Below are 18,017 nucleotides of genomic sequence, written 5' to 3' on the forward strand. Positions count from 1 at the left end.
ATGAAGCCCACAGCCAATATATCAATTTACAATGCGGGATAAAGCTTTGCTTTAACTGAACCCCCAATTTGCAATCTGCCATAGACTAATCCAACAAAAATTGCAACTGCGCTGCCAAATAATACCAGTGTAAGTTCAGCACTGCTCTCCTTCCAGTCTCCCTCGCTGACCAAAGTACCTTTTGAGCTAACCGTGGATGTCTACCCTGCCAAATAAAATGTCAAAATTCTCTATGAAGAGCTTTGAGGACCCCTGGCGGTACCTCCAATAGGAGTGTCTGGAACAAAAACAGCAAGCGTGGCAAAACATTCATTTTGAGTACTGCTATGCGCCTCAACCAGGAAAAACATAACCCATGCCATTTCTGTAAATCAGTTCACACCAGCCTAATAATCCTGGTATAATTAAGGTCATATAATCAAGAGAGATCCCGTGGAAGTTGAATACCCAAATATCTAATATGGCTGTCTGCTTTCTGAAATGGGAAATATGTCAAACAAACTCTGTTCTTCTCTCTCTGTCAAGGCAACCCACAAAATTCAGATTTATCCATATTAATTTTAAATCCAGAAATCTGGCCAAAAGGATCGAAAATCCTCAAGCAATATAGGAAAAGTAAGGCCCGGGTCCCACACATTCAAGAGAATATCATCTGCGAAGAGAGCTAATTTATGTTCCATCTCCCCCAATTGTATACCCCTAACATCTCCCGTACCCCGAATCAGACTCGCTAAAGGCTCAATATGGATGGAAAAAAGGAGCAGAGACAGGAGACACCCCTGCCTCGTACCTCTAGCAATGGAAAAAAAGATCAGTGTAATACCCATTTAATTTAATACATGCCCTGGGGAAAGCATAAAAATTACAAATCCACTGGGCAAAAATCCTAACCTCCTAACCTCATCTTGTCCATAACCGCCCACACAAATCCCCATTGGACCCTGTCAAAAGCCTTTTCGGCATCAATTGACAACAATGCAATCTTATCTTTAGATTGTCGGGATCCCCAAAGCAAGTGCAATGTCCTATATATATTATCCATATAGTATAGCTATAAACATATATTATCCATATAGTATAGCTATAAACAACTCAGATGTGTTGAAAACTAATGTATGTAAAAACAACACTTTCAATGGGAGACTAGTGTGGTCATAAGATGTTATAGTGGTACAAATATTTTGCAGAAGCAATGAGAAACCAGTGCCAGCTCTTAATTGCTCAAAAAGAAGGAAAAAAACCTCAGAAAAGGCCCTCCCACCGCCACAATAGTGGATGTAAGGTGGTTAAGCGATAACCTCATAGGCAAAACCTTCATTCAGAAGTGAGCAATTGAGTAAAAAACTGTGCTTCACATAAATGCTGAATTATAGATAGAGGAAAAAACCACTTATCTTGAGGCTGATCGGCACACCGACGGAGGCCAGCGTTTCACTGTGAAGCACAGTTTTTTACTCAATTGCTCACTTCTGAATGAAGGTTTTGCCTATGAGGTTATCGCTTAACCACCTTACATCCACTATAGTGGCGGTGGGAGGGCCTTTTCTGAGGTTTTTTCCTTCTTTTTGAGCAATTAAGAGCTGGCACTGGTTTCTCATTGCTTCTGCAAAAAATTTGTACCACTATAACATCTTATGACCACACTAGTCTCCCATTGAAAGTGTTGTTTTTACTATATATATTATCCCCCACCTGCCTTCTCTGAATAAATCCAAATTGGTCAATATGAATAAGATCCGGGAGTAACCTTCCCAATCGTAAATCCAGCACTTAGGCCAGAATCTTGGCATCAACATTCAATAATGAGATATAATTGTACGCTCCACAATTTAGTGGATATTTTCCAGGTTTTAACAACACCGTTATCCCAGCGTCCTCCATTGAAGAGGGTAGCTGGAATAAGGAGCACAGGACAAAGATGAAACAGAACAGACTCAGGAATAATCGAAGGAAATATTTCTTCACGGAAAGGGTGGTTAATGCATGGACTGGCCTCCCAATGGAAGTGGTGGCAACGGAGATGGTGTCTGAATTCAAGAAAGCTTGCAAAAGATATAACATAACGTAAGTTTTTGTTTATATACCACAATAAGCCTTTCAGTTCTATGCAGTTACAGAATATAACAAAGAAGAAAAAAAATTAACAGTAAAATTAAAAGAGGCACATAGAATTTCCCTGTCTGTCCCAAAATGGGATCATAGTTTTAGCTAAAGTGCCTGAGAAGTAGATGATGAACTGTGTATTAAAGGAAGAAAGATAAAATAAAAACTAGTACAAGTAATTTGATTAAATTAGCAGGAGAAATATGTGCGTAGGATCTCTGAGGGAGAGGAAGGGATGGTAGATGATATGGACAGGCAGACTGGACAGATCATATGGTCTTTACCTCCCTTCATTTTTCTATGTTCCTAGCTCTGCAATATCAACATACAAATCCCTTTATAAGGTGATTGAGAATTCTAAAAATATAACTACTGTAAGTAGCAACAACAGAAAACTTTCTTACCTCTTTGACATAGCGCACCAGCCGACTTAGAGAGCTCACTAGTGTCAAACTGAATCCCGTTAGCCCAGAACTCGTCTGCAAGTTTGTCACCTCACGCCCTGTCTGCCGCTCATACTCTTCCAGCTCATACTCCACATCCTTAATTAGGTGGTTCAAGATATCCAAGCTAGATTGATTACTGCTCTGAAGGTGAAACGTTGTGTCCGAGAGCGAGTAGTCTGTCTTGTGGTAAGATGGAATGTATAAACTTGAATTCTTTTTCACTTTAAGGGGGGGAGGGAGAGAAAAATTATTTAATACAGATAAACACACTAATTGTCAAGTATTATTATTTAAATCTAAGTCACATAATAAACTTACTTTATTAAATGTGTGAAGCAGATTCACATATTAACTGAACTTCAAGATGACGATCCTGGACACCCAAGCTCCAAGATAAATTTCACCATTACATGACTTTGGACACTGAGCTGTTAAAAGTCATAATTTGATTGGCTACCGGGACCACTTTGTGATGTCACATCAGTGTTGTAATGCCATGTCATGCCTTGCAGGGGGTATGCCTTGCAGAGATAGCCCCAAAGTAGAAAAGTCCAGCTGCTATATAATTTTGTAAACTTTCCACAGTAGTATGAAATGGCCATGAAAATGTAAGTTGGACAGGTGGCTCTCTAACTCCATTCAGCCAATCTAAAATTGCATGAAAAAAATGAAACCAGAAGAGAAGCCCTCACATTTGCTCTATTATGCCAAATATGAACAAGGTAAATAGATTTCTGCCTCTCACATTTTTTGTTTTTCATTTTAATGTTGCTTTTCATTCTGTTTCATTTAGTGTTATCAGTCCCCTGAGGAAGGCATCCACAGAGGCCGAAACTGGGATCCTATTTGGGACTTTTTAAAACTTTGCTACTTTCTACTACAATAAAGTAACTGTTTGGTGGATTTTGACATCTCGCTTGCCACCTTTTCTTGCTTGTTTCTCACATTAATGCTACCATTTCTGCCACATTGATTTTTACAGAACTTATGAAAAGCAAAAATAATTTTGGGAGCTTTATTTTATGGTTGCTGGTATATTTTGTATTTCTCAATTGAAACAATCTGCTTTATACTGTGAGAAATGGAAATACTAATAATTTCATATGGTGTTAATTGTTGCAGAATAACACAAAGGAAGTGAACACTTAAAGGGTATAACACTTGCATATAATACATCTAATCAGGTGTGGTTAAATAACTACAGAGAAACCATAAAGATATTACTAATACATATAATTCTAATAAGGCAGGGGGTCATATAATCAGTACCTTGAAGAGGTAACATTATACAGAATACAATTGGAAAAAGTACGACAGATTAAATTACAATTTCTGGTGGAATTCTGTATGTCATATACAAAATGGAACTCACTATAGCAACGCAAAAAGGTTATTTTAGTAAATTTCAGAAAATCTGGGGACCATTAACTGATTTTTATAATGAATGATTAACTTTTCCCATGATAAGATATTTGATTAGGGGGGAAATGGGTGGGCTTTATTTGTTGTTATTTCATAATACAGGACTATTTGAATAGTTCTACAGTAATGATACTTTTATGTATTATTGAGTAGGGAGGGAGGGGAGGTAATTCTATTCAATAAGAATAATTTAAATATTAGATTTCTTACATAATTTTTAAAATATTACAGAATATTAATTTGTTATGAAATGTTATACTTAAAGCAAATATGAGAGTTAATCAAGTGTGTATCTTTAAGTTCATATGAGTTTAACTGCTACACTTGTTGTAACATGCAAAAATGAATAAAGAATTTAAAACATTATACAGAATATATTAATGAAGTGGTAATGAAAAACTAAATGTACTACTGGTAAAATTCCAGAAGGAATGTTTCTACCACTGTGTGCGTATGACAGTAAGAAGTATTGCTGACTCAAAAGGTGGGAGGGGGCATTCCTGAGACATTGAATACAATGCCTACAGTCAAGTGAACATTGTATCAGAAGTGTCAGCAGAACTAACCATAAGGACTATTGTTTAAAAAGATGGTCTAAGCATGTCAAGTGAGGGGTGAGCATGTGAAAGAAGGGAACAGTGCCCAAATATGGGCAACCGTAAATATGGTCAGGGGCCTGAAGAATAAGGGGAATGGGAGAAAATAATTAAGGGTGGTGAGACAAGAAGTAGAATTGACGTCGGGTGGAAGGCTTGTGGGCCAGCTGTGCAGTCGCTGTACGCGCCTGGCCTGGCCCTGTTGCCGTGCCAGCGGCAGGGAAGCAGGGAGAAATCAGCGGTGGTGGCTTAGGGGTTTAGGCAGGGAGAGAAAAAGTGAACAGGGAAGTTGGAGCTGGAAGCATTTTGAGGAGATCAGTGTGGCAAAAAGATGGCAAGGATTGGAGCCAAGAGAGAGTTTATCAAATTGATGTAGTTGTCAAGAAAGTCAAGGCAGGGAGAGATAAAGAAAGAAAGAAAAAGTTGGGGGAGGGAATGCAGTGCGTCGGGTGGCAGGCAGGGAGAGAGAAAGAAAAAATTGGACTCTGACGCAACCGGAAACAGAATGTTGCAACCGGAAACAGGAAGTGTTACACATACGTACGAAGAGAGACTGAACAAATTGCAGCTCTACACTCTCGAGGAACGTAGGGAGAGGGGAGACATGATCGAAACATTTAAGTACCTCACGGGACGTGTCGAAGTGGAAGATGATTTTTTCTTTCTCAAGGGACCCACGGCCACAAGAGGGCACCCGCTCAAACTCAGGGGCAGAAAATTTCATGGTGACACCAGAAAGTATTTCTTCACAGAGAGAGTGGTTGATCATTGGAACAAGCTTCCAGTGCAGGTGATCGAGGCAGACAGCGTGCCAGACTTTAAGAATAAATGGGATACCCATGTGGGATCCCTACGAGGGTCAAGATAAGGAAATTGGGTCATTAGGGCATAGACAGGGGATGGGTAAGCAGAGTGGGCAGACTTGATGGGCTGTAGCCCTTTTCTGCCGTCATCTTCTATGTTTCTATACTGTATATAGACAACTCAACACGCAAGAATAATCCTCAGTTAATACTCATTTCAACCAGTCAAGGTGACTTTTATTCAGTGTAATCATTGTGGTGCTTTAGGCACACCATTTGGGGGCTTAAGGCTTGCCCCATCTATCTTCAGCTTGCTAGTATTAAACAGGAGCTCAATAAACTTAAGTAGGAATTGAATATAATTAAAGCAGCTTCCATCACTTCACAGAATCATACCAATTTACCACCATTACCTCAAAGATTAAAACAACCCAGGAATAGATTAGGTCACAGTTGGTTCAGGTAGACTAACATGTGTGACACAAAAACACCCATCCTCACAATTGTTGCCCGTATAGAATTCCTTTGATCCATTAATGCATTATGATGCTCCAGAAAAAAGAACCGAGGTAGAAAAAAGAACCAAGGTAGAACTAGAATCAGTTACAATAGCTCAAGAAGTAAAGCACCCCTGCAAGCTCAAACAGGAAAATTATTGCTGCTAAGGGATTCCATCATCAGGAACATTAACCTTGGAATGTAGTTTAAGACGCTAAAAATAGTGTAATGTCTTCCAGGATCCTCAGCTACCAAGAGTACCCAGCAAATACCAACTATAATTTATTTTTTTTCAAAGTCTTTATTCAATATGGGGGGGTCAGGATTTTATAATTTTATTAAATATTTAGATCAATAATAAAGAATATTGTATATGAGCTTTGTGAACACATAGGTTATAGTTGGATTGGGAGGGAATGGGTTAAAAATTTTAATGTTTTAATGTTGAATATGATAGAGATTCAAGTGTTGTATTCAATTCAATTTAACTGTTATCTATTGTTACACTTGTGGTAAGATGTAAAATGAATAAAGATTAAAAAAAAACAAAACCAAAGTCTTTATTCATTTTTCATCTTACATCAAGTACACAATATTACATCATTTAAACTTATACACATCACTTGACTTTCTTTCTATTATCTTAAATACATAAATTTATTTCCTCCCCACCCACCCTTCCCACAAATATTTTAATCATAAATTTCGTAAAATATTACATTCTTATCTAATCTTATCTTATCTAATACCAACTATAATTAAAGAAGAAATTAAGGATTCGAACACTTATTATCTACCTGGGAACAATTAACCTGGCCAACAATACCCTGCTTGGAGCACAGAAAGTTTTTCGAGAGCTGAGAGGAGGTTAAAACCTTTTGTAAAGACTATAGCTTTTTCAGAAGTACTGCCTTCTTATAGAAAGGGAGAGGAAATATTACAAAATACCAAGAACTTCAATATGTGGCTCAGAGCCTGGTGTCATCGAGAAGGCTTTAGGTACATAGGAGGATGGAGCAACACAAAGCCTATATTGTAATGAAGGACTGCATCTTACTATAGCAGGAAAAAGAATCCTTGCTGAGAAATTCAGGCAATATGTTTCTAGGCATTTAAACTAGAAGGTGGAGGTGCCATACAGATGCAGGTCACTTCTGGTGGCCACCCCCAGCAAAAGACAAGACAGTAGTAAAGATAGCAACGTAAACAAAAATCTTAGCAATTCACTTCTTAGCAATGCAGTAAGAAGTGAGACTGGAGATAAAACTAAGCAAAAAAATGGGTGCGCCACTGACAGGTAGCTGGAAAGCAATGATGACAAATTCTCATGGTCTAAGCAACAAAGTTCATGATCTGTTGGCCCTGATGTTAGAGGCAGACTTAGATATTGTTGCTATCAAAAAGACAAGGTTTAGTGATTCCCATGGATGGGATGCTAACATACAGGGCTATAATCTTTTTAGGAAGGATAGGGATGGCCAAAAAAGTTGAGGTAGCTCTTTATGTGAAGAACAACACAGTCGGAGGAACTTGATAAAAGATCTGGTTACAGATATCCAGAAATTAGGAAAGAAAGGGGAGGTGTTACTGCTGGGTGATTTCAACCTGCCAGATGTGGATTAGAACGTTCCGTCTGTGGAACTGGAAAGAAGCAGAGAAATCGGGGATGCCTTTCAAAATGCTTACCTCAGGCAAATGGTGACAGAACCTACGAGGGAAGAAGCGATGCTGGATCTGATGTTCACAAATGGTGAAAATGCATCTAGCATCCCAAGTTGTGCCCACCTGGGCAGTAGTGATCATCAAACTGTTTGGTTTGATATATCAGCTAAAGTGGAGGACAGCCACACAAAACTCAAAGTTCTGGATTTCAAACATGCGGACTTTAGAAAAAAAGTGGGAGTACCTGAAGAAAGAGCTAAAAAGATGGGAGGATATAAGAGAAGTGGAAAAACAGTAGTCCACGCTGATAGGAGCAAAAAAATTGGCCACCAACTTTTATGTTATGGCATCTAGTGATCACAGCAAGGTACGGTTTAATATTGAGAGGGCTCATTCAAAAGTAAAGGTTCTAGACTTTAAAAAAACTAACTTTGTTCGGATGAGGGATTACATCAAAGAATTGTTGTGTGGGTGTGAATATCTGGAAGGAGTGGAAATGCAGTGGGCAAAATCGAAAGGAGCAATTGTAAGAGCGACAAACCTTTTTGTGAGGCAAGTAAGTTAAAGTAAGAGGAAAAGAAGGCCGCTTTGGTTCTCAAAAGTAGTAGCTGAGAAGGTAAGGAATAAGAGGTTAGCTTTCATAAACTACAAAAGATCACAGAAACAGGAAAATAGGCAAAAATATCTGGAACAGTTAAGAGAGGCTGGTCGAGTAGTCAGGAAAGCAAAGATGCAAATGGAAGAAAAAATAGCTGACACGGTAAAACGAGGAGACAGGACATTTTTTTAGATATATTAGTGATAAGAAGAAGTGCAAAAGGTGAATGGGAGAAAGCTGATAAAGAAAAGGTCAAATTGCTTAACAAATATTTCTTTTTTTTTTTTTTAATTCTTTATTCATTTTCAATCTTACATCAAGTGTACAAACTTTACAACAATACAGTTAACATATCACTTGACATTCTTTCTATTTTATCTTATAATACATAAAATTACCACCCGCCCCCCCATCATTCCCTCTATTATTTTCCCAATATGAATAATAAAATATAAAGCCTTCCCTTTCCTAACAAATATTTCTGTTCTGTGTTCACGGCTGAAGTGCCACGAGCGAGACCGCAGAAGACAAACGTGAATAAGGATGGAGGAGTAATAGACCCTGATCAATTTTCAGAGAGTTGTGTTCGTGAGGAGCTAGGTAAAATAAAGGTAGATAAAGCGATGGGGCTGGATGGTGTACATCCAAGGATGCTGAAGGAACTTAGAAAAGTTCTGGTAGCTCCGCTGACTGACCTTTTTAATGCGTCTCTAAGTCGGGAGTGGAAAAGGGCAGATGTGGTCCCTCTCTATGAAAGTGGAAATAAGTAAGACATAGGGAATTACAGGCCGGTAAGACTGACTTCTGTGGTAAGCAAATTAATGGAAACGCTTTTAAAATAGATAATGGTCAAGTTTCAGGAATCCTGTGGATTACAAGACTGGAGGCAACATGGATTCACTAGAGGTAGGTCTTCTCAGACAAATCTGATCAATTTCTTTGACTGGGTGACCATAGAATTGGATACAGGATGTGAGCTAGATGTGGTGTACTTAGATTTTAGCAAAGCCTTTTCCACAGTGTTCCACACAGACGTCTGATAAATAAACTGAGTGCCCTTGGGATGGGTCTCAAAGTGACAGGCTGGGTCAGGAACTGGTTGAGTGGAAGGTGACAGAGGGTAGTGATCAATGGAGATCACTCTGAGGAAAGGGATGCCTCAAAGTTCTGTTCTTGGGCCTGTTCTTTTTAACATTTTTATAAATGATATTGCTGAAGGGTTGTCGGGTAAGACTTGCCTCTTTGAGGATGATACCAAAATTTGCAATAGAGTAGACATGCCAGATGGTGTGAATAACATGAAGAAAGACCTGGCAAAGCTTGAAGAATGGTCTGAAATTTGGCAGCTAAAATTTAATGCTAGGAAATGCAAGGTCATGCATTTGGGCTGCAAAAACCAGAGGGAACGGTACAGTTTAGGGGGTGAAGAACTTATGTGCACGACGGAAGAGCGGGCTTAGGTGTGATTGTATGTGATGATCTTAAGGTGGCCAAACAGGTTGAAAAGGTGACGGCGAAAGCTAGAAGGATGCTAGGTTGCATAGGGAGAGGTATGGCCAGTAGGAAAAAGGAGTTATTGATGCCTCTGTATAAGACTCTGGTGAAACCTCATTTAGAATATTGTGTACAATTCTGGAGGCCGCACCTTCAAAAAGATATAAAAAGGATGGAGTCGGTCCAGAGGAAGGCTACTAAAATGGTTTATGGTCTTCTTGATAAGGCGTATGGGGACAGACTTAAAGATCTCAATCTTTATACTTTGGAGGAAAGGCGGGAGAGGGGAGATATGATAGACGTTTAAATACCTACGTAATATAAATGTGCATTAGTCGAGTCTTTCATTTGAAAGGAAACTGCAATGAAAGGGCATAGGATGAAGTTAAGAGGTGATAGGCTCCGGAGTAATCTGAGGAAATACTTTTTCCGGAAAGGGTGGTAGATGCATGGAACAGTCTCCCAGAAGAGGTGGTGGAAACAGAGACTGTGTCTGAATTCAAGAAGGCCTGGGATAGGCACGTGGGATCTCTCAGAGAGAAAAAGAGATAATGGTTACTGTGGATGGGCAGACTTTATGGGCCATTTGGCCTTTATCTGCCGTCATGTTTCTATGTTTCTAAGAGAAAAAGGAAACCGATATGCCTTTCCAAAGAAGTGACAGAGAAAATAAAGGCAAAAACGAGTAGGTGTTTGTGAAACACAAAAAAATTCAAGAAGAGGAGCAGATGAAACAAAGAAGCCAAGGAATACAAGATGAAACAAAAAAGCCAAGAGAAAGATACATCAGGCGAATGTGCAAGTGGAAGAACAAATGACTAGAAATGTAAAAAAGGGTGACAAACTTTTTTTCAGGTATATTAGTGAAAGGAAGAAGGCAAAAGATGGAATTATGAGGCTAAAAGAAGCTATAAATCGCTATGTGGAGACTGATGAGGAAACAGCTAACTTAATAAGCAAATACTTCCGCACTCCATATTCAGAGAAGAAAATCCTAGAGAAGGACAACGACTGACTGGCAAAATTAAATATGAGAATAGAGTGGATACTGCACTATTTATGCAAGAAAGTGTTTATGAACAACTTGAAAAACTGAAGGCGGACAAAGCCATGGGAGCAGATGGCATCCATCCCAGGATACTGAGGTTGCTCAGAGAGGTTCTGGTAAATTCTCTTAAAGATTTGTTCAATAACTCCTTGGAGACAGGAGAGGTTCTATGGGATTGAGGAGCAGATGTGGTCTCTCTTCACAAAAGCGGTCACAAAGATGAAGCAGGAAACTACAGGCCAGTAAGCCTCACTTCAGTTGTTGGAAAAATAATGGAAGTGTTGCTGGAGGAAAGGATAGTGAATTTCCTAGAATCTAATGGTTACAAGATCCAAGGCAACATGGCTTTACTAAAGGTAAATCATGCCAAACAAGCCTGATTGAATTCTTTGACTGGGTGACCAGAGAACTGGATTGAGGTTGTACGCTAGATGTAGTTTACTTAGATTTCAGCAAAGCCTTTGACACAGTTCCACATAGGAGGCTCTTGAATAAACTTGATGGGCAGGATTTAGGCCCCAAACTGGTGAACTGGATTAGAAACTGGTTAACAGACAGAAGCTAGAAGGTGGTGGTCAATGGAATTCGATCAGAGGAAGAAAAAGTGAGTAGTGGAGTGCCACAAGGATTGATGTTGCCAATTCTGTTCAATATATTTGTGAGCAACATTGCTGAAGGGTTAGATTAGGTTTGCCTTTTTGCGGATGATACCAAGATTTGTAACAGAGTGGACAGCCTGCAGGGAGTGGAAAACATGAAAAAGGATCTGCAAAAGTTAGAAGAATGGTCTAATCTTTGCCAACTAAAATTCAATGCTAAGAAGTACAGAGTGGTGCACTTGAGGAATAGAAATCTGAAGGAACCTTATGTGCTGAGAGATGAGAGAATGATATGCAATGATGGGGAGAGGGATCTTGGGGTGATAGTGTGAGGATCTGAAGGCAACAAAACAGTGTGACAAGGTGGTAGCTGTAGTAAGAAGGATGCTGGGTTGTATAGAAAGAGGGTTAACCTGTACAGGTTGTTGGTAAGGCTCCACCTAGAGTACTGTATTCAATTTTGGAGGCAGTATCTGACTAAGGATGTAAAAAGAGTTGAAGCAGTCCAGAGAAATGTGACAAAAATGGTATAGGGCTTGTTCCAAAAGATGTACAAGAAGAGATTGGAAAACCTGAATATGTGTACTCTATAGGAGGGACAGGGGAGATATGATACAGATACAGATATGATACTTGAAAGGTATTAATATAGAAATAAATCTTTTCCAGAGAAAGAAAAATGGTAAAACTAGAGGGCATGAATTGAGGCTGCGGGATGGCAGACTTAGCAGTAATGTTAGGAAATTCTTTTTCATGGAGAGGTTGGTGGTTGCCTGGAATGCTCTTCCAAGGGAGGTGGTGGAGATGAAAATGGTGACGGAATTCAAAAAAGCTTTGGATGAACACAGAGGATCTCTTAACTAGAAATGAATGGTATAAAACTAACTAAGGTCGGTACAGGAAAGTCTTGCATAGCCTGTATAGAGATTTGGTTTAGGATGAGCTGGGGAGGGCTTTGATAGAAGCTCCAGTGACAGGATGGTTAGGATAGGCTGGAGTGGGCTTCAATGGCAACTTCAGCAGTGGGAACCTAAAGACAATTCCGGGTGGATTTCTACGGTCTATTGCCCAGAAATATTAAAGAAAAGACAATTTAACGATGAATATACAGTATAATGACTGTGACTATAGAGCAGACTGGATGAACCATTCAGGTCCTTTATCTATCATTTACTATGTTACTATTCCCAGCATGACACTTTCTTGGAATATTCTGCAATAGCTAAGGTTTAAGCTCTTTGTGATATGTATATTTTTAAAAACATTTTCCTATCCTCTTGAAGTAGTGACTAAGAAAACATTTAAAAAATAAAATGTGTTCGTCTAGCTAGTGTTATTAAATTACCCACATTACCCTTGTAATATATCAACATAGTATGTAATGTCAGAAAAAGACCATCTGGCATATCTAGTCCACCTAATTAGTTCTGTTCATTCTGCAATATGTCTCAGGAGTCACTTGGCAAGTAGAAACATTTATAGACTGTCTCCTTATCCAGAACATTTATTGTCATCTTGTCATTTTTACTCCATCTTAGGCAAACAAGCATATCATATTTACTATTTCACCAGCATCCACTTCCCTAAAGATATGTCATAACCAAAGCAGAATTCTTATGGGATTGGCAAGGCAAGAAATGTGCTAAAAGGCACATAGGTAATTTGAGCTCATGCTGTAGTCACTACAGACAGCATTTTGTTGCACAGTACAATCCCCTTTCATCCCAACTTTACAGACAGGAGCTCAAGAACAGTTTACAGAGATTGCATCAGAATATGGAACAGAATAGATTTCAACAGAAGAATTTTTTGCATAAAGACAAGACCTTTAGTTCCCGCTTGCTTCTGCTTTCTCAGGAAAGGATTCAGCACCTGTCCAATCATGGAAGTTGATTCTGCAGATCGCTCATCCTCAGTCAGAAGTCGTGACATGGTCCTATGCACAGCAGTGGTGGCATTCAATGCTGCTTAAACAAGAATCCAGACATTTCTTCAGCAAAAATCCTTTATAGAAAGATGATTTCATTTATTAAATGCATATAATCCTAATAGGAATCTAATATATTTTACAACATGCTAAACTCAAACATAACATCCAAAATAAAACAGCATAAAGCTTAATTACTATATATAAAACCAAAACCTCTATTAAATCATCACAAAAGCTATACAGCCCTCTTACCTAACAAAAATAAAAACCAACAGCAGCAAAATGATCTAAAGAAAAGTCAGGTTTCTAGAAGAAATACCACTGGCAAAAAATTTCTGAGAATCAAGGAGACAAGAGAGGTGGCCTTTTACACTACTTTTTCTAAATGGGCCTCCTATCTCAAGTATCGCAATCCCCCTGTGTCTTCACTACTCTGAATAACTTCGTATTGTCCGCAGACTATTCCAAACAACTGAGCCTACAAATAGAGGGGGGGGGGGGGGGGTTGTATGGAATCCTACAGGGACTAACAGAAAGATTCGAAGGTAAAAATCTAATCTTCCATTCTGTTACATCCCTTCCGGATTCCATATGCTAGGTGACGTACCAAAGCAATGGAGGGACAGAAGCCATCAAAGCTAGGCAGGGACAGAAGAGCCTGCCTTCAACAACATAACATAACAAGTAACTTTTATACCGCATAACCTTGAAAGTTCTAGGCGGTGAACAAAAGTTAAAAATTATATAATTAAGTGGGATGGTCATTATTGAGGGAACAAATACATCTTCAATTGTTTTCGAAAATGGTGATAGTACTCTGAACTCAACAGTAGAGACTTCAAGTCCTTGTCCCAGATGGCTGCCTGAAAAGCTCCCAAAAGCAGCATCAGAGTGAGCTGCAAATATCCACTCGGTAAAGGTATGAAGATAGGACCAAGTAGCCGCCCTGCAAAATTCATCTGGATGAATCACACGAGACTCCACTCATGACGCAGCAAGATTTCTAGTCAATTGAGCCTTAAGAGAACCGGCGGCTGCTTGCAGCAGGCGATGAAAGTCACAGAAATGGCCAAGTGAATCCATCAAGCAAACAAGGACATGGACGCTGGCTGACCATGGCGAGACGCAGCAGGCAGCACAAAGAGGTGATCAGACAGCCGGAAATCATTAGTCCTTTCCAAATAGTGGAGAAAGACTCTCCTGACATCCCACTTGTGCAAGATCTGATTCTTTCGCTCCGATCCTGTGGAATGAAATGCAGACAAACGAACCTCCTGGTTGACATGGATGGCGGAAACTACCTTCTGTAGAAAAGAAGGTACAGTAAGGAGAACTTCTGTGTCCATAATACAGAGAAAGTGTTCCAAGAAGCTCCAAATACGCCGTGCCAAGACAATAGCAACCAGAAAGGCAGTCTTGATGGTCAGATCCAGAAAAGTAGCATCCTTCAGTGGCTCGAATGGGGTTTCCCCAAGGCCCTGAAGAACGATGTTAAGAATCCATGAAGGGAAAAGAGAATGCAAGGAAGGCCACAAACGAAGCGCCCCTCTCATAAATCTGGTCACATCTGAATGAGCAGTAAACGAACTAGAGCCGCTACATGCTCTGAAGCATGAAAGGCTTGCAACCTGAACTTTAAGGGAGGTCACTGTTAAACACTTCTCTAGGCCCGCTGGAAGAAAAGCCAGGATGACAGAAATGGGAGCCCTCTCAGGCTCTACCTGGGTCTTGGCACACCACTGTTGGAAAGCTTTCCAAACTTTAGCATAAGAAGCCATAGTAGAGGATTTCTGTGACTGAAAAAGTGTCGAGAGGATTACATCTGAAGAACCGTGCTTCAGCAAAGCTGAGCGCTCAAGAGCCTTACAGGAAGACCAAATGTTGTAGATTCTCCATAGGCTTTGGATCCTGACCGAGAAGGTTTCCAGGGAGAGGGAGGTTGACCTTCCTGTCCCGCTGAAGACTGACGAGATTCCCAAACCACAGACAAAGAGACCAGTCCAGAGCAACTCAAATCACAAAGCTGGGATGCGTCACTATCCTACAGATGACCTGACCAAATGGAGGCCAAGGAGGGGACACATAAAGGAGCTTGTCAGGTGGCCAGGAATCGAACTCTAAGTTTCCATGCCCTGTTCGGTGACTGAAGAAGCGCCCGACCCTCGAGTTCTCTATTGACCCCATCAAGTCCACCTGGGGCCGACCCCAGTGCTGTATGATCAGACGGAAACACTTTCCGTGAAGGGGACCATTCTCCCGGATCCAGGACTTGTCGACTCCCACCATGTGCGCTGCCATGAGAGACAGAAGACGTAACTCCACCCAGCGAAGCAGTAAGCGAGCCTCTTGGCCCAAGGGAGCACTTCTCATGCCCCCTTGAAGAATTATATACACCACCATCATAGCATTGTCTGAGAACATTCGCACCACTGTTCCTTCTAGAGTGGGCTGGAGGCGAGTAACACCAGGCGAATTGCCTGACACTCCAAATGATTGATCGACCAACACCACTGATGAGGAGACCACTGCCCCTAAATGGAGCAGTCCTCACAGTAATCACCCAACCCGACAGGCGGGATCCATCATAAGCATTAACTACTCTAAGATCTAAAGAAACTTGCCTTGCTGGAGAACCTCTCCCTGAAGCCACTAGAGAAGACTTCTGCACGCTGGTGCCATCTAGGGGAGCAGAATCTGAAAGGAATGACATTGTGGAAACCATTGAAAGAGGAGGGACTATTGTAGAGGGTGCATGTGCCATCGAAAGAGGAGGATTTCCTGTAGAGGGGGCTGCCTCCAAGGAGGCTGCCATGGATCAAAGCACCTGCAGATAATGCCAGGGCATGGGATCTGGAAGGTTCAGGAGATCTCTGATCTGTCACGAAAGTTTTGGATTGCAGGGCTCAAGAAGAAATGCACTATCCTGCCGGGTGTCGAAGAGAAGGCCCAGATACTCCAAAGTCCAAGGTGGCATCAACTGGCTGTGTTTGAAGTTGACAATCCAACCCCAGCTCTGTAGCAAAGACAACCGTCTCCACAATACAAGCGCACTCTTGTTGATATGGAGCCCAGATCAACCAGTTGTCCCAGAAAGTATGGGCCTGGTCACCCTGTCTGCAGAGAAAAACACACTACAAGAACCATCACCTTGGTGAAAGTTCGGGGAGCTGTCGTGACCCTAAAGGGAAGAGCTGCAGACTGGAAATGCTGTTGCAGAACATGGAAACACAGAAATCTGCGATGCTCCGGAAATATTGGAATATGAAGGAAGGCCTCAGTGCGATCCAAGGACGCTAGAACTCCCCAGGAGAGACAGAAGAAATGACTGTTGCACGGTTTCAATCCAGAAATAAGCAGGAAGCGAGTGACCAACTTGAGATCCAGAACAGGTCTACAGACCTCTGAGCCCGATTCATATTCAGGAACAGGTTCTAGTGCTTGGATGTGCAAGAGACACTGCCAAGTAGCATGGACCCTTGACTCCTTGTCCGGCCTACCTGCCGGCAACTTTAGAAACAAGCTGGAGGCAAGCAAAAGAAAGCAATCTTGTACTGCTCCCGAATGCTGTCCAGCACTCATTTATCCAAGGACAGGAGTGTCCACTCCTAGAAAAAATGAGCAAGGCGGCCCTCTGGAGGGCTGTTAGGAGCAGTAACTGCCTGGGATACATATGTCTGAGGATGGCTGGACTGGAAGAGTTGTCATGGGGACCATATCCGTGGGAATATTTTTGGGAAGAAGAGTCTGAGGATTCAAGTTTCAAGTTTATTAAAATTTTTGATTAATCGCTTAATCTTGCTTCAAAGCGATGTACATACATAAAAGAAAATATTTAAATTACAACTTTAAGATAAAATTGCATTTTTAAAATTAACAATAAAACATTAATTAATATATAACCATTAAATTAAAAAATTGTATACAAATTAACAAACATGAATGAAGGGAAAAAGGGGAAATGAAATACAATTTATAATAGAAAAGAAGGTAGGGAAAAACATAAGGATGGGAGTTCAAAGAATTGTCGAAAGCAGCATTATTGAATTCAAGGGAAGAACTTGTTAATCAAAAGCATCTTTAAAAAGGAATGTTTTTAAGTTAATCTTAAATTTCTCAATATCATGTTCTTTCCTTAAATATATTGGCAGAGAGTTCCAAATTTGTGGAGCAGTAACAGAGAAGGACCTCTGAAAAAACTGGTTAACATTCCCATTTGATAACAAACCATAGGCAATATCATCATTTTAATAGTTTGGACTCTCCCCCACAAAGAAAGATGTAAAGGATTCCATTGCTCACACATTTCTGTTACCTTCTGTAATAAAAATTTTTCATTCACTTTTATTGTTTCATCCAATGTGTTTTTTATCCAAATACCTAAATATTTTATTCCATCCTCTTTCCATAGAAAGGAGAATTTTTCAAATAATCCTTTTGTGCAATGAACATTAATAGGAAGAACTGATTTACTCCAATTTATTTTGTATCCTGAAAATTTTCCAAATTTCTCTATTACATCAAGTAAGCATGGAATGGTTGTTTCCGGATTCCTCAAATGAAGCAGTATATCATCTGTATAAGCAGAGACCTTATATTCCTGATCTGAATAAGGAATACCCTGTATCTCCTTCGCCTGATGAATAGCTAATAACAAGGGTTCTAATACAATACCAAAAAGCAAAGGAGACGAGGGACATCCCTGTCTAACTCCCCTCCGCAAACTAAAACTTTCAGAGAGATTATTATTAATATACAGTCTAGCAGAAGGGGAACTATAAAAGGATTGAATCATTTGTATAAATCCTGAACCTATTCCAA

At 40.2% G+C, this 18,017-nt stretch overlaps 1 protein-coding gene across 6 annotated transcripts in view; it reads right to left on the reverse strand.

Annotated features, from left to right (window-relative positions):
- The window catches only part of SPICE1 (spindle and centriole associated protein 1), a 402,804-nt gene that overhangs the window by 254,876 nt on the left and 129,911 nt on the right, over window positions 1-18,017 (reverse strand). For all 6 annotated transcript variants that reach the window (XM_033942420.1, XM_033942422.1, XM_033942421.1 and 3 more), the window contains 2 exons: window positions 13,096-13,233; window positions 2,508-2,770 (listed from right to left, as the gene is read on the reverse strand). In XM_033942420.1, coding sequence (XP_033798311.1) covers window positions 2,508-2,770; window positions 13,096-13,233 — 401 coding nt within the window. The remainder of the gene's footprint in view (window positions 1-2,507; window positions 2,771-13,095; window positions 13,234-18,017) is intronic.

This window comes from Geotrypetes seraphini, chromosome 4 (assembly GCF_902459505.1).
Source record: "Geotrypetes seraphini chromosome 4, aGeoSer1.1, whole genome shotgun sequence".
Classification (NCBI taxonomy): domain Eukaryota; kingdom Metazoa; phylum Chordata; class Amphibia; order Gymnophiona; family Dermophiidae; genus Geotrypetes; species Geotrypetes seraphini.